Here is a 20,405-nt window from a genome sequence, read left to right as displayed (position 1 = left end):
ACACAAACACCTAGTTTTTTTAAATATCCATTGATGATGTGCTACTTTTAATGTCTGTGTTTTATGGTGTATTTACTGGTAATTATGTATTGGCTGGTACAATTACATTTCCCCCCTGGGGGATTAATAAAGTACTATATCATCAGCTGCTGAAGCCCTATTGGGTTCATCACAGTGACGTCCACTGTAATGGACCTTCTCATGACAGTACAACGTTTCGTAATCCCAGACACTCAACAACGGGAAACGCTAGACAGAGAGCAGATGAGGGACACATAGCCATGGAAAAAGGTAGCGGCATATATGTTTTATTGGAAAAATTACTTCTCCGCTAGTTGTAGGTTACTATTCAAGATACATTGAAATAGCAAAGACACCCATAACCACATCAATGGATTACAGTACATTTTTGCAAGTGGGCGTTGAGGTCCTGGTTAAAGAGAACACTCCCCAGTTCTCCGCAAGATCCATTTGCCGCAGAATGACTTCACACGTGATCAGTAGCCAATACCACACACAAAGCATCATTGAGGCCAAGAGGGCAGTGAAAAACAGTCAAGGGACTGTTGAAAAAGAACAAGGATCCGTACAGGGCTGTTAGCTTACAGGGTCACAGCACTGCATCATGGGACATTGCCTGCCGAGCTCCCTATTGCCTGTCTCGCCAGCTCAGCCCCTAATGGCCTAACTGGAAGGCCTTCGCTAAGAGGGTCAAACAGCTGAAACCAACACAAACTGTAGACTTTAATCGGAGACACCAGGCTGCGAGAAGGTGTGTGGATTACAACCTCAAAGACACGAGCACCAGTGCTGCAGAAAGCAGATGCACCACACTTCCATGTGGTGGACACAGGCTCAGCGGAGAAACTAGACACACCTCTGAGCCCTTCCAGACTCAGCCAACACAGAGGGGGAAGGAGAGAGAATGCTCAGAGCCACGTGAATAGAATATGTTGGGGGGGGGGGGGGGACCTATACCCAGCAAAAAGAAAGACTATACAAGAGTTCAAACTGTAATTTCATGCTTTCATACAGTTTCTGGACATGAAGTAGCATTGTAAAACACTTGTTTTCAAATTGCATTGAAGTTATTTTTCAATGTTATGAATGTTGACTTCTTGTTCATCGGAGGGGGGAAGATGTAGTAGTTATAACATGCACAGACTTAACTAAGTAAACATGCCGAAGCTAGAACCTTGTGGTGACATTTTTTATACACAGGGAGCATCAATGTACAAGTTTAGGATTAAAATGTCATGTTCAGCAATGCTAATGTAAGGTATACTCAGGAGTGAAATTTAGGTGGTATGGTCCGGTGTCCCGGCGAAATAAATAGTGGGGGTACACCATACCAGTAAAATATAAGCCTATCACAATAATTAAAACAAAATGTTGAGAAAACTATAGTCAATTGCGCCATTATTTAACATTACCGCATGTCAGCGGCATGAAAATGAGCAAATCTATTTCAAAACGTGCGATAAACTCTCCCAATTGCATGGTGGTTCTACGAGAACACTGAAGTGTTACCAAGGCGGAGATATGGAGACATGTGGCCCAGACAGAGAAGTGGACACATCAATTCATGCTGTAAGTGTAGTGAGCCTAATGACAAATCGCTGAATATCAATGCACGTTAATGTTTTACTAACAGATGCCGATTTCCATTCATCAAATTGCGGGTGCACAGTGCACTGTTTGGATGCTGGTTATTATTTAGTGAGTGGACAAAGGTACACGGGTAGCCAACAGGAGAGTCTTCTGAAGTGATCCACTTTCACCCCTGGGTATACATAATGTATGTTATTTACAGGTTATTCATTTATAGTTAACAAACAAATATTTTAGACAATCAAAGACATTGTCAACGACCATGAGCTATTATTCATTATTTTATTCAAGTCGAAGCTCCTTTATTGAAGAAACAAGGACAACCTAGGCAAGTACACTTTTTTTCTCAGGGTTCACAATTTCCTAGAGGAACATCAACAATATCCACATGAATGCTCATGCTTAACATGTTAACTGTATTCCTTTTGAAAATCTCTAATCAGAATAGTCTAATATTTCACCATTGATATCAATTTCATAAATGCTTACAGTTGAATGGACAGAAAAACAACAAAAAGTTATAAAAATCATATCTTGAATCGAGAGAAACATTAAGATAGAAGATAGGATACAAACTTTAAAGTATGAATTGTGCCAAGCTCTTTCAAGGATGTCTTCCTCTCTCCAGTCGCTGTTAATCAGTACTGGGAATACTCCTTGGTCTGGAGTTTGGCAACAATTCGCTCCAACTGCCTCTTGGCTTCACACTGTGGGAAGTTGCCCATTTCGTAGTACTGAGGAGCAACCTTCACCAGCCTGGGGAGACGAGATCAATTAAATCAAAGTCGCATAATACAATCAAAATATCCAATAAAAGCATTAATTAAAAGCCTATGTTTAAGTGTTAACGAGTAAGTCATAAGACATGAATATTGAAACGTTGACGCTTATCAAAAACCCTTGTTATTCGCTAATCGTTTTGTTTGTGTGGACATTTGAGTTAAGACTTCATGACCACAAACGTACCATTCCGGTTTGATATCCGAGCAGGTGCGAATGTAGTTCTTGGTGGTGAGGACAAACTCATTGTAGAGCACCCATTCTGGCTTGTGGTCCAGGACGGTAGACGGGTGTAGCTGGACCACCTGGTTGTCCTTGACTGTGAGGTAATGGCCCGTGCGCTCCAAATGAGCCACCTAAGCAAACAAGAAAATATTATATCATTTCAGAAAACACGCACACAATGTGAGATAAATCGCATTTGTTCACTTAACGATGAATATCAGGGTTAGGCTCAATTCCATTTCAATTCAGAGAGTTAATTGAAATGGAACCTGCCCTGCACAGACTGACCTGCATGAAAAAGCCTGTGACGAGCGCTCGGCGGATGTTGATGTAGTAGTCTCTGCTGGTGAATTCGGTGCTGCGCCGGGGCAAGTTGAAGCGGTCCATGATCCGGGACAGCTGCGAGCGCACGTTGTCGGCAGACATCAGCGAACGGTAGTTCACAAAGTTGTCGTAGCACCATTGTGTAGACTCGTGGTCTGAGAAACGACAACACCGATCAACCAAAGTTACAGGCAACGGCAAGTAAGCCTCATGTTTCACAAAGTGACTTAAAGGGACATTGCACTTAAAAATCACAATTCAAAAGTGAGCCTTCTGTTGAGAAGTCCATGGCCATATCCGATTACCCATATTTGCGCCATGTTATTTCCAGATTTGTGGTGCTTATCTTTAGACTTTTATTCATTAGGGTTGGTCCACACAACCCATTGCGTAGGAAGTGGACTCACTTTTGAGGTCTGAAACATATGACAAACCTTGATTTTGGAGTCTAATCTGTCCCCTTGATTTTTTTTAACCCTATCAAAATAAAATGTTTGTGGCACCCATGCTTACTTTGTTTGAAGGCGTGGTAGACGTTGAGGAGCGTCAGGTGGTCTCCGTCAATGTGGGCGAACCGCATCTTGGACTCGTCCGCCGCCTTCTTAGCCTCGGTGGGGCGGACGAAACACTGCGGGACTAGACAAGGTTGGTATGGGCCCCAACACAGACGCCCATAGGGATAAGTCAAGCATTCACAGAACAGAGGAACAAGGCCTATTGTAGCTAGAAAACTTCACAGAGAGCATAGGGGGGCAGGACCAAGTGGTGTGTTTATGGGGGGGGGGGGCTCTTCCGACTGCATGATGACTGGCTACTAGCTTGTCAAGGGGGTCAACACCTAACCACATCTGCAAAACAAAAGAGGTTTCACACACCTGCAGAGCGTTAAAAGAGCATTGAACTTGAGAACAGTGTACTTACTGTATATATAACATTCAAGAGAATCCAAGTCCATTTCACATTCAAGTCAATGGCTACATAAAACTGCCTTGACATTATAAAAGGGAAATAGATGTCCTTATATGATGTCACTACCGACATACAGATTTATGTGGAAGAGGAACATCAATACGTCCAAATTGGGAGTTTTTGAATCATTGCTCATACATGTTTAAAATGTGTATTTGACATTCAAGGTCGCCATTTCACATTCACAGACCAAATTCAACAGGTATTTCAGGAAACGTTACAAGAATCAAAAAATGTATGGCCTTTGTATTGAACTGGGATTTCTATGAATCTCCTAAATTGATATTGAATTGATCACAACCAAATCACAAATGTGTATGAGTAAAGCACGAGGGGAATGCCAATTTGAAATACTGTGAAAAGTCCAAACACTGAACATATGACAAAAACATAAATCTTGCCATATTGAACGCAAATAGTTTCCCCCCAGTAGTAAAACCAAAACCAACACTGGCCAAGAAAGCTTAAATATAGCCTAATCAACCACCCACATGCAGATAACAAATAATCCTGTAAAATTTGAAACCTCACTTAAAACAAAAATAAAAACCAGGCCTTGATGAAAAATTATTTTAACGACTAAGAGCATGACAACATCTTGACGATAAAAAATAACATTGCATCGTGTACTGCCGGTGCATTTGGGCCAATAATACATCAAAGAGACACCATTAAAGCAGCCATAGACAAACCACTAAACAAATGCAAAGAGGCAATGTTGAGGCAATGTTTTAGACCCATCTGAGAACACAACATTGAGGTGGCTGCCCTGCACAATTGCACTAAGGATAAACACTCCCAGATTTCAAGCAGTTGGAAGAAACCTAGTCAACTTTTCAATTTGATACGGAATACAATTGGTTCAGTTAACTTTTCCATCAACCATTAAATTGCTAATGGTCATTATCAATCAAGGATCTAACCAGTAAGCCATCCAAATTCTTTGTGTAGACCCCCAAAAAAGTGTATTTTTCCCTGGGGTCCGCTAAGGCAGAAGTTTCCCACCATTGGCTTTTTGTCATCTCAAATTTTGTTTTGAGATATACTCGTTGACTTGATCCCTCCATATAAATCAAATACTTTCTAGCATCTTTGCTAACTAGACCTGCAAGCCCCCTTAACTGGGGGCCACATCTTTACTTTTCAAAAAAAAAGAATTAACTCGTCTACCATTAGGAATTAACAAATATCATTAACAAAGCACTGAGGAGACGATAAATCTAGAGATCTCCATCTTGCATTAAATTGGAACCCACAGTGCTAAGAGGGTGTCAACTGGTGCCAAGGGAGGGCACTGGGCGACTTTGGATGCCAGCCATCCCGGCCCTGGGCCATTACCTGACAGCATGGCGGTGATGGAGAGGATCTCGTTGGAGCAGTTGAACTCGCAGCTGGCGATCACCATCTTGGCCAGCTGGGGGTCCAACGGGAACTCTGCCATCATGGAGCCCAGCTCTGTCAGGTCGCCGTCGTCGTTGAGCGCCGCCAAGTAGTTGAGCAGCTCCAGCGCCCGCATCAGGGTCTCCGGGGCTTGAGAGCACAAGGGAGGAAGCAAGAGGAGCAAGTGATCAGTACCGCATGTCACTTTTACTTTTCTGGCTGTTAATCAATCAACAAATTATATTTTATGATAACTTGGTTGGTCATGAGGTAAATCAAGAAAGAAGGCTGCCAGTCAGTTTCAATTGAAACAGTTTCAAACTAAAGTAGCACTTCCAACAGACAGGTATTCCAGCAAACACTTGGCTCCCCACCTGGTGGGTCCATGAAGTCAAAGTGCACCAGGTCATCGATACCCAGCTTCTTCAACTGCAACACGACAGAACCCAAGTTGGACCGGAGAATCTCGGGATACGTGTTGTCCTGTAGTGGAATGGAAAACAGTCAGATCTGTAGAACATGAAGCCATTCTACTGGTATCATATAATCTGTTGTGTAACATGTGTTTAACAAGAGCTGAGCGTATTGGCCAAAACAGGCTTCTGTAAAATGCCCAGCACCACACGAGATACTTTAGACTATAAACATTTCCTTAATAAATCCATTGTCCTCAACATTACCCATAAGATAACAATTTATTCAATAGTCCATTCAACCATGTACTTTGCCCCAACATTTCTACAATCCAGGACAGTTCACCTGCATCTCGGTCTTGTAGGCTTTCTCAGTGTATAGACGGAAAGTCTTCCCTGGCCGTGTCCTGCCAGCGCGGCCCGCCCTCTGCTGCGCCGAGGCTTTGCTGATCGCCGTGACCAGGAGAGACTCCACCCTGATACGAGGGTTGTACACCTGTGGGTTACAGAGTAGACAACATTCTCACTCAAGTCTTATTTTATTCAAATTGGTGGATGTGGATTCCACGTTGGTTAATGTTAACTCAAAATGACAACTAGGTTCCAGTTTAACAACATTTACTTCACCGTATGACCACAGTACATAGTCGCCATCACACTGAAGCCAGGTCCATCTCCAGTGAGACTAACTGCGCAGGCGTACTGATAACAGTGATAGGACCGTAATAACAGAAATATAGGGACACCGTTAAGCTCATGTTTTCAATCTCCCACCTTTTCTTTTAAAAAATAAAACAAAATAATTTAAAAAAAGTCATAAGTAGTATTTAAGTTCCCCATTACAAATGGATTGTTTGACAAAGTTTTTATTTTTATTTTGCAAGCTGCCACTTTCCATTACTGAGTGCCTTTCGGAGCACAAGACCGGATGCTCCCTTTTTAGTTAGACAGTCAGCAAGCTGTTCCTTTGTGGCAGACCGGGAAAACAGCTTTGAGGTGTGGAATCACAGTTCACTCTTAGCTTCAGGCGGAGGTCAGATGTGAATGTCCCTTGACAGTTGTTTCCCTGCAAAAATGCAGATTTGATGTCTATGGAATGAAGTTTCCATTTTTTCTGGCAGATCACTGTCAGCAGCAATCTGAGTGACTCTGAGGCGCATGTCGTGAGTCTTTTGGGAGTTCTTTAGCAGCCAGAGCCTCAAAACCTCTAGCCACTAGACGTGCTTTAGGCACTATTCCATCTAAGGATTCTTTAAGGGTACACACCCACCTTGATGAGACATATTTTTGGCCAATGTCTTTGACTTCCTCAAACACACCTCCAATTACTGAGCTCATCTAGTTTAGCTGTCAAATGACACGTCCTTTGTTTCAAGTACATCATAATTGAAAGTCATTCTGTTTTTCAAAATGTTCTATTGGTTCAATTCTGAGATTATCTACAAGTGCCAGGTCAGCTGACCCTGTTGTACCAGAAAGTGCAGCATGTTCAGAGTACTCCCATTTGTACCAGTTCTGGTGTTTTCTGTTGGCTTTCCCTGCTCGTCTAATGACTGTTGCTGTGTGTGGAATACCACTTTCTCTGTCCATGTATTTAACAGTTTCCCCAGTTTTCAGATTGGAACAACCATGTTGTCTTAACATGTGGCTGTTGAATGTTTTCCTCATTTGAACACAACATTATTACCCGTGTCATGGTTGAAGGTCTCTGCTCCATTTCCTGTGTCAGTTTCAGTGTTCACATCATTGGATGTGGCATCTGGTAGGTTTGGGTCTGTTAATGTGTCCTTTTTGTCATTTTCAGTAGGAGGCTGATTCTCAGCAACAGCCCCTCAAGCTTGTTGATCATTTACATTCTGCAATCTTGAGTGATGCACCCTGACGATTGTGCCTCACAAATATCACCACACCATCTTGGCCAATGACTACTCCCGGTCCTTTCTACTCTTGACAGGCAACTCGTTTGTGGTACACTTTGTTTCCAGTCTCGTATTTCTCATCTGTGGGTCGAAGCTGTTTACACAGAGCCCTACGAATTCTATCTGAACTCTGCTTCAGTGAATGCTTTTCTCGCTGCATGTGGTGCTGAAAAGGTGCTGTCCCACCCATGCACTCAAACTGGTCCCTTCTAGTGCTGGTGGCTTGTCAACCTGTACAGAGGGAAGATTCGGGTTTTGCCCCAACACTAGTTGTCATGGGCTGTAGCCATTAATATTGTGCATTGAGTTTTTTGCCATCAAAAGCCCAATCTAGGGCTGTTTTCCAGTCACATCCATTTTCTTGATTCACTTGCAGCATAATCTCTATGAGTGTCTGATTAGGTCTCTCCAGAAGTCCATTTCTCCATGGACTGTACGCAGCAGTTGTCTTTACTTCCATGTTGAATTTCATTATTATTGAATTCTCCTCCATTGTCTGTACAATTTCTGGGGCGGGACATGCACACTTATCCAGGAATGAATGACGTGCTTGACGATTTCACTGGGTTTCTTTGTACTGACGCGTGTGAAGTGGTCGATTATGTGAAGGTACCACACACACTTGGTCCTAGCTCAAGTAGATCTACAGCCACCGTTTCATTGTACTTGGAAGCCATTGACAAACCAACAGCTGGTCTGGGCAGCATGTCTCACAACTGTTAACTATCTACCATTGAATGGAAATACTCTCATCAACATTATTCCCAGAACTGCCAAATCATTTTTGAAGTCTGTCAACTGTAGCATGTCCAAACTATTTGTGAAGGTTTAACAATACTTTGTGTTTTTCTCTGTGGTCATGTTCTCTGTGTCATTCAGAATCTCATTTTTACATGGACTCTGTGATGTCTTTGTCTAAAATGTTTACACAATAGTGGCCTGAGGTAGTAAGTTCAAGGGTCACTGGTTGTTTAAACATCACTGCCTTGTCATTTTTTATGTCTAGTACAGCCCTTGCCTTCTTGAGGGAAGCTTTGCTTAATAATAAGGGGATATCTGCAGAGACCACCTCGGTTTCAATGTGACACTGGGGTCTGACCAATTTTTGCTGGTATCTTGACTCTTGGTAGAATGGACTCTTCCCATCTCCAAATTTGAAAGCTCCGTTGCTTGGTGTGTCAATCATATTTTGTACTTATTTCATATTTAGTCCACTGACATAGCGATTCAAGCCATTTTGCGCCACAAACGGTGCGTGTACATGCAGTATCAAATCACAGCAGATCATAAGAATTCAACCTATAAAGACCTCAGAAGCAGATTCATTTGAAAACAGTGTAATGTTACACTGCTCCATCTCTGTGTTTACATTTTCCTCTGTTAAGAATGAACTAGTTTAAACCTATGGAGGACAGTCTTTAATCCAATGGTAAGTGCTTTGACAAATAGCACATTTTGATCTCCTTCCATATTTGTCCAGTGGATTTGTGCCGGGCTATGGCGCCCTCTTCTGGTCGTCTTGAGAACGTGATATGTTGGCGCCTTTTCTCTGCCGCTCGGTGTAATACGCCGCGTCACTCACTTACATTCCATCTTTTATTGGCCCGACAGACTTTAGTGCTGACTTCACTGACGCAAAAGCACTGTAGGCGCAGTAAAGCCAACTGTTTCTCCCTACCACCCATACAGGCAGTATCTAGCAACTTGAAAGCTAACACTGCATCTGGGAGAACCATATCGTACTTGCGCATCCTATTGTACCTCTGTCTCTGGTAACAACTGTCAAAGTTTGAATATGCCTCGTTGTCACTGTCTTTCTCTTCTTTAGGAAACACAGAACCCAGTGCTCTGATCAAAGTTATCATACCGTCATCCTTGTTCAAATCCTCAACGGATATTTCCAGTGCAGTGTCTCTCGCTACAACCGCAAGTGCTTGCTTTTTCACGTCCAGATTAGAAGTTCATTTTCCCAACTTTAATGACCTCTTCTCGCCGAAGCATGGTGGCGCATTTGAACGTTAGTTATTAGCCCTCCTCTGCTACCAATGTTAACTCAAAAGGTTTCAGTTTAACAACGTTTACTGATCAATCGCTTTAAATTTCGAGGAACGATATTTCTTTAGCATGAATTGTCTTCAAAATATTTAAGTGCGATTTTTTTTCTGAAAGGATCATAAGGGTGATAAAGAACAGAAAACGTAAACAGAGTAGTGGTTGATATGTACTTTTAAAACAGTATTATCATTTCTAAAAAAAAAAAAAATGTTTAAAAGATTGTGCTTTCGTGATCCGTATTAAGATCAAATTGCACTCAGCGCCTTGAGCAGCGCTCTCCATTGACAGACTAGGGAGAGCAGAGTGCCGACCACTCTACTAAAGCCAAGGTTAGCGGAGTAAAAGTTTGAGGGAAACGCCACTCACCTTGATTCTTTCAGCGTTTGCCAGTCTTCCCTGCTACCACTTCAGTCATGGTGATCTGCCGCTGCTGTGGGAACTGTTCTAACATTCTCATATGCTTTGCTGATTTGAAGTGACTGTTGATTTTCGACTTTCTCGTGTTCCAGAACAACGTTGCATGGAGTGCAAAACAATTTCCCCCTACTTTCATGTAAAACATTTGGAAATTGTTTCGCATGGTCTTTAGTTCTTGTTTTTGTTGGCAAAAGAGATGGATCTATGTTCATTGTACTGCCTGCCTGCCTGCCAGCAACCTGCCATCAACTTCGCAAGTGAAAACGCTGACAGGCCAGTTGGCTTGTGGTTGGATTGGACCATTTTCCACAGTAACAGTGCATTAATTGGTCTAAATTACGAACCCCCTTTTCTTTGGACCATTTTATGCGCTAAAAGTGCGGGGATTGGTCCAAATTGCGAGCTCTCGCATAATATGCGCCAATTGCGAAATTCAATGCAAAAATCAACCAATCGCAGAATCCTGGAGGGACTGGATAATACAGAAAACTTGCCCAATATGGTTTGGGCCATGCTCTACAAACAGTTTGCTGAAATTGGACAGGTAGGTTATATGCTAAAGCCAGAATTTTTATTTGATAATTGGCAGCCAAGCAAACCGGTCATGTCACCAGCATTATTCAAATGCTAGCATACCCTTGATATTTAGTGATGATTAACGTATGCAAATTTCAACTTTATAATGCGATCCAATTCATCCAAAAGGTGTTCGATGGAGTTGAGGTCAGGGCTCTGTGCAGGCCAGTCAAGTTTTTCCACACCGATCTCGACATACCATTTCTGTATGGACCTCGCTTTGTGCACGGGGGCATTGTCATGCTGAAACAGGAAAGGGCCTTCCCCAAACCGTTTCCACAAAGATGAAAGAACGTAATTGTCTAGAATGTCATTGTATATTGTAGTGTTTATATTTCCCTTCACTGGAACTAAGCGGCCTAGCCCGAACCATTAAAATAGCCCTAGACCATTATTCCTCCTCCACCAAACTTTACAGTTAGCACTATGCAGTCGGGCAGGTAGCGTTCTGGCCGTCGACAAACCCAGATTTGTCCGCCGGACTGCCAGATCGTGAAGCGTGATTCCAGAGAACACATTTCCACTGCTACAGAGTCCAATGGCAGCGAGCTTTACACCCCTCCAGCCGACACTTGGCATTGCGCATGGTGATCTTAGGCTTGTGAGCAGCTGCTCGGCCACGGTAACCCACTTAATGAAGCTCCCGACAAACAGTTCTCATGCTGACGTTGCTTCCAGAGGCAGTTTGGAACACGATCGTAATTGTTGCAACCGAGTGTAACGGTATTGGTTCCGACCCTCTCCTTTACCCATCGCTCCACAAAAGCCGCAGCCCTTGCAGAGCAAGGGAAACAACTACTTCAAGGTCTCAGAGCGAGTGACGTCACCGATTGAAACGCTATTAGCACTCGGCAGTCCCGTTGTCATTCCTAGACTTTTCCACTTCATAATAACAACACTTACAGTTGACCAGGGCAGCTCTAGCAGGGCAGAAATTTTACGAACTGAGTTGTTGGAAAGCTATGACGGTGCCACGTTGAAAGTCAGTGAGCGCTTCAGTACGGGCCATTCTACTGCCAATGTTTGTCTATGGAGAGTGCATTGCTGTGTGCTCGATTTTAAACACGGGTGTGGCTGAATGGGGTGTCCACATACACTTCATGGCCAAAAGCATGATGTTTTTAAATCAATATTTGCACATAAAAGTATTTCCACTGCAATTGTTGTGAAATCTATTTCAGCCAAAAAAAAAGATCCCATCTTGTCTTGCGTATTTCTGTTTCTCATTCTGTTTCTCGGAGGTCTGTCATGAGTTGTTTAAAGCGTCAGGTAATTAATCCGCATGAAATGGTTGGATGGAAACCTGGTTACTACTATCATTTTTCTATCTGCATTGTGCTTAGATTGTGGACTACAGAAAGTTCAAGTGTCACTTATTGAAAAAGTACAAGTTTTAGTACTGGTGCCAGGTATTCCCTCTGGGTTTGAGGGAATACGAGGTAAGGTAAAAACAATTATAGAGGGAGAGGAGTAGCAGCCTACCTTTTGCTTGGCAAAACCGGGATCAATCACAAACACCACTCCGTCAATGGTAAGGGATGTCTCAGCAATGTTTGTGGAAACCACAACCTAGGGAACATGCATTGGGGTTAGCACTAGCAGACAACTGAAAGACTTTCTATACAAACTTACATCATAAGCCATTGGAAATCTTTGGTGATAAATGAGCACCAATGTTTGAAATCTGGGTTGTATTCAGTAGGGCACCCCATACCAAAACATTTTGAAATGAAAAACTAAAATCTGTGTTCTGATTGTACAAGTTCAGGAAGTACCTTCCCATTTCACTCAGTTTCAAAACTTTTTCTTCCTACTGAACACAACCGTGTTTTTATAGTCCGGGCATGTTCTGCTGGTCAGTACCTTTCTTCCTATCGCACCGCTGGGCTTCCTGGGGGGTGCGGCCTCAAAGATTCTTTGTTGCTGCTGGGGAGGCAGTGTGGAATATAGTGGAATGACTTTGATGTCTCCGACTTCAGGTCCCAAGTCGTCGATCTCCCGTTTGATCCGTTTACAGGCCTCGTCAATTTCCTGATAGTTCAGAGTCAGACAATATTCATGTTGAGCAGCAGACAGGTACCCTGAAAGTTAAACCTCCCCCAACCATTCAACTTATATTCAGGTGACAACCTTGGTGTTGTCAGCATCACGCTTCAACACTGAACTAAACCGTCTTGACTGCATATGAGAAGGGGTAGAGGTATAGCCTTTGACTAGTGTCCAGTGAACCAACTCAAACTATCTGGATTGCATTTGAGAAGGAGTGGAAGTATACCTCTTGTCCAGTGAGGAACAGCAGACAGTCCCCCTCCTCTTCCTCACACATGTGGATCTGAACGACCGTGCGGATGGCGGCTTCCAGGTAGTCCCGCTCCGGCTCAGGGGTGTAGAAGATCTCCACGGGGTGTGTGCGTCCGGGAATAGTCAGCAGTGGACAGCTGTCAAAGTACACTTGGAACTTCCCGGCGTCTAACGTAGCGCTCATCACAATCACCTGGCAAAAAACATATTCCTGTTAATGCTTTGTGGTTAAGAATTGTTGCAATGCCACTTTGTGTACAATAGTGAAATCATGACTATGGGACCCAAAGAGGGACACATCTACATTTGAATAGGGATCTAAGATGGACGAGCAAATAACTAGGCTAAATGACATTGGGACTAACTAAGGTAAGTGAAAAGCAATCCAAAAACATAACCTTTAAAGAGCGAATGCCTTTAAAAAGCAAATAAACCCCTTTGAAAACAGCCTGTGACATCGATAGTAGTCAGAAACAGTTATTCTAGTGTTGTCTAAAACAGTTTGGATAATCCGTGCATCAATGGGTAAACGAAGGTTGGGTTTTGATTTGACAATGTCCATTTGCCCACTAACATGGGGTAAATAGCTGTGGTGATTGCTCTTGATCCAATAGTATAGACAGTGAGACAGACATACCCAACAGCTCTGATGTTGTTTACATAAAACACGTTGTACATTTTTTTATTGACAATTACAGCACAAACACCTTAGTTAGATGTAAAATTGCGCAACTGAAGGATCCTCTGCAAAAAAAGACTAAATGAATGAACAGATTTCTTGAGTTACGGTATCTTAGAGTCATTCTGGGGATTTTGCGGATATTAAATAGGCTTCAGTGTCTACAGTGTCTCATGGGCGACAAACATTAACCAAACGCAGAATCTGTCAGGAAACACCAAGACAGAAATCTCATTTTTTCTAATGAACAACAGAAAAACATGTGCCAATCCTCATATTCAGTGGCTCTTTAAGGCCTTTTGTACATTCATGGGGACTGGGCTACACCAGGGGTTATTTTTGGACTTGGAAATAGTTAGCGGTAAAGCAACATTTACAATTCATATGTGATATTTTATGTTCAATACCATTTTAACTGCATCCAAACACAAGCCAATTTAGATTAATTTGATTAATTAGTTTAATCTCCAGAATTGACTAAATGCAAATGATAAGGATATCAACCCTGGTATATGCCCTCTTTCTCATTTGTCTTTCCTTGATTCCCCACCGCTTTCTCAAAACACAGGAGATTCAAATCAAGGTAATGAGGAATCGATGAAAGACTTGAGCCCCCCCCCCCCCCCCCCGGACTCAGAGGCTGTACCTTGAGGTCTGACCTCTGTCGGACCACCTCCTTCAGGACTCCCATTAGGATGTCTGTGGCCAGAGTTCTCTCGTGGGCCTCATCCAGGATGATCACGCCATACCGCTCCAGCAGGGGGTCGTTCATGGCTTCCCGAAGCAACATACCGTCTGTCATATACCTTAAAAGGGGAAAGGATACACATGGTTTGAAACATAGCAGATGCTGACCTAGTGATGGCTTGAACTCCAAAATGTGTGTTCATTGATCTTACGCCTCCTCAAAATGAATACATAAACAAACAACCTTTGCTCCCTTTTAGTCTGCAGCTGTAACACTATACCAAATACTTTTTGACCACAGTAGTCCAAAATAACTTCATTCTTATTAAAGCATGTCCAAAGAAATTTGACTGAAGCCGTGTGTATTGAATTGAATTAACTGGCTATAACCCAAATGCTTGGATCGTGTATTGTGGGGGTATTCAATTACAGTTCTGAAGGGCCAAAATGCTGCGTTTTTGTTTTACCTATGTTGTGTCCAGTAGGCACAAAACAGGAGAAAACTCTTGAACTGAGTGAAACGGCAATTGGTACCATCTGAAGTTCTCCAATAACAAATGCTCATTTTCTAATTCTGTTGAATAACGTCTTGCAGCGCTTTGCTACAGGTGTGCCCTAAAAATGATGATCCTGGTAGTAGGCGAGAATGAAAACCGGAAGTGTTTAGGCCTGGAATTGAATAACCCTGATGTAGCCTCTACTAACCAGACAAGCAGTTGCTTACTTCAGTATGGTCTTGGCGGAGCTGCAGTCCTCAAATCGTATGGAGTATCCCACCTCTTGGCCCAGCATGACGTCCATCTCGTCGGCCACCCTCTGGGCCACGCTCATGGCTGCCACCCTCCTGGGCTGGGTACAGGCCACTGCCTTCTTGGGGCCACCCAAGCCCTTCACCATGTCCACACACCACTGGGGGATCTGAGGAGGGGAAAGGGAGGGCATGTTATGGATGGTTCTGTCTGCTGAAACAACAAACATATTCCAAGGTGCATTGGTTTGGAGGGGGAGAATTGACTGGAATGCCAAATTACAAATCGCCCCTATACACTACCTCTTCTGTGTTTGCAGATCTGAGGGAACAAAGTAGGTGTAAACACATTGATGTAATCACTTGGCCTTCAATGGCATGTGGAGGGAGGGGGGGTATTGCTTACTATACACCTATCTGATTCCATCAGAAAACAAACAGAGGGAACAGGAGATCAAACTAAAAGTCAACCCAAACTGCGTTTTCAGTTTCAAGCGTGAAGATTTGCCAATGCAAAAATGCAAACTAAGCACTTTTGCAAAGTAGAAACACAGAAAAATTTAAGGCTGGGGTTGACATTAAGGGTTTCCCTATTTCCCAGGACAGGTGACCTGAGCAGTCACACAAGTTTCCCCAATGGGCAGAAGATAGCATTTTGGTTATCGGTAACCAAAATGCTAAGAATTCTAGTAGTTTAGTCTTTCTGATTCCTCCCATGTGTAGGTGAAAATAACTTCATATTTTCAGGGGCAAGTGATCGTAATCTTTCGGACAACCCCCCAAAAATACTCTTGTCTTGCCCAATCGGCAAGAGCCTTTTAGCCCTTAATGTCAATCCCTGTTTAAGGACCTTCAAACAGAACTGCACCTGTGTGGTTTTCCCGGAGCCCGTCTCTCCGACAAGCACGAAGCTCTGGTGGCGTGCCAGGATGTCGTTGAAGCGCTCCTTGTACTCCCACACAGGCAGCTGCAGCCTCTTCTTCAGGATCTCATAGTAGCGCGGCGTGTGGGGCAGGTTTGTGAATGGGTTGATCTGCTGCTGCATGGCTGTCTGCTTGAGAGGCAGCATGCCTCCCCCGGCCATCATGGTGTTGGGGGGCTGGACAGAGGGCTTCACATCCCTATCTCGGTCCCGGTCCCGATCTCTGTCGCGGTCCCTGTCTTTAGAGCGTTCGTCACGGTCCCTGTCGCGATCTCGGTCTTTCCTAAAAAAAAATTAATATACATAAGTCAACGATTGTATATTACTTGAAATAAAGTACACTTTAATGTAGTGGGACATTTACAAAATGTGCATAATGACAAAAACAAATTCAGTCATATTTCGGGTTATGTCTATAAGAACTATTACTCAAGAATCAGTGGATTTATATTATTCATTGACCATTCTACAGCAGGACATTTGACAGATTACCATTTAATGGAATCCAAATATTTAAGTGTTTCTCCTGGTCACCAAAATACTATTGTATGTAGATTAAGTGATAATGCAAGTTTGATGAAATATTAGAAAACGCAAGTGTTTGTTATTTGGCTATAGAGGTGAGCTGAGAGGCTAGTTCCTGAACTTGAGAAATAGGCTGGCCAATTAATTGGCAAATAAAACCCAACTCCATGATTAAAGGAATACATTTGTTCTTGTAAGTTGCCCACAAGATCCAACCGAAACTCAACCCCTCTGAATCAGAGAAGTGCCACATTGGGCACCTGCTGTTGTGGGTGATTAATTGCCTTGCTCAAGGGCAGAACGGCAGATTTTCACCTTGTCGGTTAGGGGATTCAAACTGGCAACCTTTCGGTTACCTGCCACCCAGCTCGTGTACATAAACGGAGTTGAGCGGGGACGTGGGCTGACTGGAGCTCCAATGACAATGTGTGGCATATTTCTATTTAACTCCGCAAGTCAGTTAAGAACAAATTCTTATTTACAATGACGACCTACTCAAGCCAAACCCTTAACCGCTGGGACAATTGTGCGCCGCCCTATAGGACTCAATCACAGCCGGTTGTGATACAGACTGGAATCGAACCAGTGTCTGTAGTGGCGCCTCTAGCATTGAAATTGGGTGCCTTAGACCGCTGCGCCACTTGGGAGCCCAATTAAGGGCTATTTTTGGGGTGCCATGGTTTTTTATAAAAACTCGATTTTATATAACGTCGGAGCTCCAGTCCGCCCACTCAACTTACTTGATGTAAAGACATCGTCGAATCGAGTTAACGTTACTTGGCTAGCCAGTTTACTCTGTATAACGTCAGCGCTAGGCCGCAGAACATCAACACGTGTCTTATCAACATGACTACACGAGCGTCACAAGCTGATTAACATAGGAAGCTCGCGGATATGTAGCTAATCGTTCATCATCGCCACAAAGTAGCCAGCTCATAAATGATAACTAGCAAGAAGAAACATTAGCCGGTTGATAGCTAGCTAAACAAAACAAGCTAGCCGTTCGCTGGCAGCAACTTGCTACCCGAAAGAGAGTAGATGCATGAAACGAGAAGCTTACCCATCAGATCTCTTTTTATTTGAGTAGTCATCGCCTAAATCTAAACGGTGTCTTTTAGACATGATGAATAAGCATAGATTTAAAAAATAAGGGTATATTTAGCTACTTTCCTTACAACCGGCTAGCTACGGTGATCCGCGCGAGGAAGCAAATTCGGGTAACCCGGAAGCAGTTTGTTTTAGCTCGCTGGTTATGGTTCTGCTGAGGGTAAATCCACAGATAGATGACACAAATATTTCACTGGATGTATAAATGTGAGACATCCGGTTGGCGTTTCCTCTCACTACCATATTTGGTAGTGAGAGGAAACCCAATAGCCGGCAGTGGGAGAAGATTGAGCTAAAAGGATTTTGGCTGACATTCTGCTAATCTTCTCATAAATTAAACATTTGATCTCCATACAGTTTTCTGTTTCCAAAACTATAATCTATAACAATCAGAGTTAGTTAATCTCATACAGATGTTACTTTAATAAGAGAATACAGATCCTGGAAAATAAGCTGTCAATATCACAACAAAAAAACAGGCAAATGCAAAGTAGGCATGCTGCAAGACTAAAAGCCACCAAAACCAAGTACATCATCATCTTATAGATTGGAAAAACAAAAATGGAGGACATAATTGACAAAAACCTTAACAGTCTCTGGCAAAAACTGGCATTGCGTAAGGACTAAGAGTCCTCTTACTTAGATCTAGTACCTTTGATTGCATCATGGAAGGCCATGTCGAGCGCGCCTACCCCCTCATACAAAAAATGATAAGGAAATGCACCATGTGTAGAATGCGACCACAGCTTAGAAAAATACATGGTGAAGTTAACGAACCAAAAACCATAGCACAACGAAAACAGAAGGGTTTCACTGGATAGTACTTTTCTTTTGGTGCCTGCAATCTCAACGCTGTGCGTTACAGGGAAGACATCTTCCTCCCTCATGTGGTACCCTTCCTGCAGGTGTAACGGATGTGAAACGGCTAGCTAGTCAGCGGTGGTGTGCGCTAAATAGCCTTTCAATCGGTGACGTCACTTGCTCTGAGACCTTGAAGTAGTTGTTCCCCTTGCTCTGCAAGGGCCGCGGCTTTTGTGGAGCGATGGGTAACAATGCTTCGAGGGTGACTGGTTCGCGCCCCGGGTATGGGCGAGGGGACGGTCTAAAGTTATACTGTTACACAGGCTCATCCTGACATAGCCCTCCAGCATGTCAATGCCACCAGCCATACTGCTCATTCTTTGCGTGATTTCCTGCAAGACAGGAATGTCAGTGTTCTGCCATGGCCAACGAAGAGCCCGGATCTTAATCCCATTGAGCACGTCTGGGACCTGTTGGATCGGAGGGTGAGGGCTAGGGCTATTCCCCCCAGAAATATCCGGGAACTGGCAGGTGCCTTGGTGGAAGAGTAGGGTAACATCTCACAGCAAGAACTGGCAAATCTGGTGCAGTCCATGAGGAGAAGATGCACTGCAGTACTTAATGCAGCTGGTGGCCACACCAGATACTGACTGTTACTTTTGATTCCCCCTTTGTTCAGGGACACATTATTCTACTTCTGTTAGTCACATGTCTGTAGAACTTGTTCAGTTTATGTCTCAGTTGTTGAATCGTATGTTCATACAAATATTTACACATGTTAAGTTTGCTGAAATTAAACGCAGCTGACAGTGAGAGGATATTTATTTTTTGCTGAGTTTTATATACACTTTCATTCAAAACTTTGGGGTCACTTAGAAATGTCCTTGTTTTTGAAAGAAAATCGTTTTTTTGTCCATTAAAACAACATAAAATTGATCAGAAATATAGTTTAGACATTGTTAATGTTGAAAAGGACTATTGTAGCTGGAAACGGCAGATGTTTTATGGAATATCTACATAGGCGTACACAGGCCCATTATCAGCAACCATCACTCCTGTGTTCCAATAGCACGTTGTGTTAGCTAATCCAAGTTTATCATTTTAAAAGGCTAATTGATAATTTGAAAACCCTTTTGCAAATATGTTAGCACAATTGAAAACTGTTGTCCTGATTAAAAAAGCAATAAAAAAACTGTCCTTCTTTAGATTAGTTGAGCATCTGGAGCATCAGCATTTGTGGGTTCGATTACAGGCTCAAAATGGCCAGAAACAAAGCACTTTTTTCTGAAACTCGTCAGTCTATTCTTGTTCTGAGAAATGAAGGCTATTCCATGCAAGAAATTTCCAAAAAACTGAAGATCTCGTACAACGCTGTGTACTACTCCCTTCACAGAACAGCTCAAACCAGAATACAAAGAGGAGTGGGAGGCCCCGGTGCACAATTGAGCAAGAGAACAAGTACATTAGAGTGTCTAGTTTGAGAAACAGACGCCGCACAAGTCCTCAACTGGAAGTACCATTAAATAGTACCCACATTTCCACAAACTTCAGTGTTACCTTTCAAATGGTACCAATAATATGCATATCCTTGCTACAGGCATAGATTTGGATATGTCATTTTAGGCGAAAATTGAAAAAAGGATCCGTCCCTTTTCTTCAATTTGTGGAATTTGTTTTCAATTTGTGGAAATGTGAAAGGAATACAGGAGAATATAACACAATAGATCTGATAAAAGATCATACAAAGAACAAAAACATATTTTTTTACATATTTTTTTGTATCATCATCTTTGAAATGCAAGAGAAAGACCATAATGTATTATTCCAGCCCAGGTGCAATTTAGATGTTTGCCAGTAGATGGCAGGTTAATGGATAGAGGGCAGGTCGGGGAGAAATGACCCCTTTCTCCACAAAAAGAGCAGAGGCCCAGATTCCTCCTTCTCCTACGCCTTGGGCAAATGTGCA

General features: G+C 42.9%; 1 protein-coding gene across 1 annotated transcript; it reads right to left on the bottom strand.

The window, feature by feature from the left end:
• Window positions 1-1,891: 1,891 nt before the first annotated feature.
• On the bottom strand, window positions 1,892-17,791 carry LOC139374923 (ATP-dependent RNA helicase DHX15). The gene is made up of 14 exons (XM_071116161.1): window positions 17,592-17,791; window positions 15,953-16,289; window positions 15,061-15,254; window positions 14,296-14,455; window positions 12,945-13,163; window positions 12,533-12,700; window positions 12,152-12,238; window positions 6,049-6,198; window positions 5,664-5,772; window positions 5,248-5,439; window positions 3,454-3,576; window positions 2,905-3,095; window positions 2,578-2,747; window positions 1,892-2,367 (listed from the first exon to the last, which is right to left on the bottom strand). The coding sequence occupies exons 1-14, from the start codon at window positions 17,651-17,653 to the stop codon at window positions 2,250-2,252; spliced, it is 2,280 nt and encodes a 759-aa protein (XP_070972262.1). The 5' UTR covers window positions 17,654-17,791; the 3' UTR covers window positions 1,892-2,249.
• Window positions 17,792-20,405: the final 2,614 nt, after the last annotated feature.

This window comes from Oncorhynchus clarkii, chromosome 19, assembly GCF_045791955.1.
Source record: "Oncorhynchus clarkii lewisi isolate Uvic-CL-2024 chromosome 19, UVic_Ocla_1.0, whole genome shotgun sequence".
Classification (NCBI taxonomy): domain Eukaryota; kingdom Metazoa; phylum Chordata; class Actinopteri; order Salmoniformes; family Salmonidae; genus Oncorhynchus; species Oncorhynchus clarkii.
Note: the sequence above shows the minus strand (reverse complement) of the source record. Positions and strands in the feature narration are given on the sequence as shown.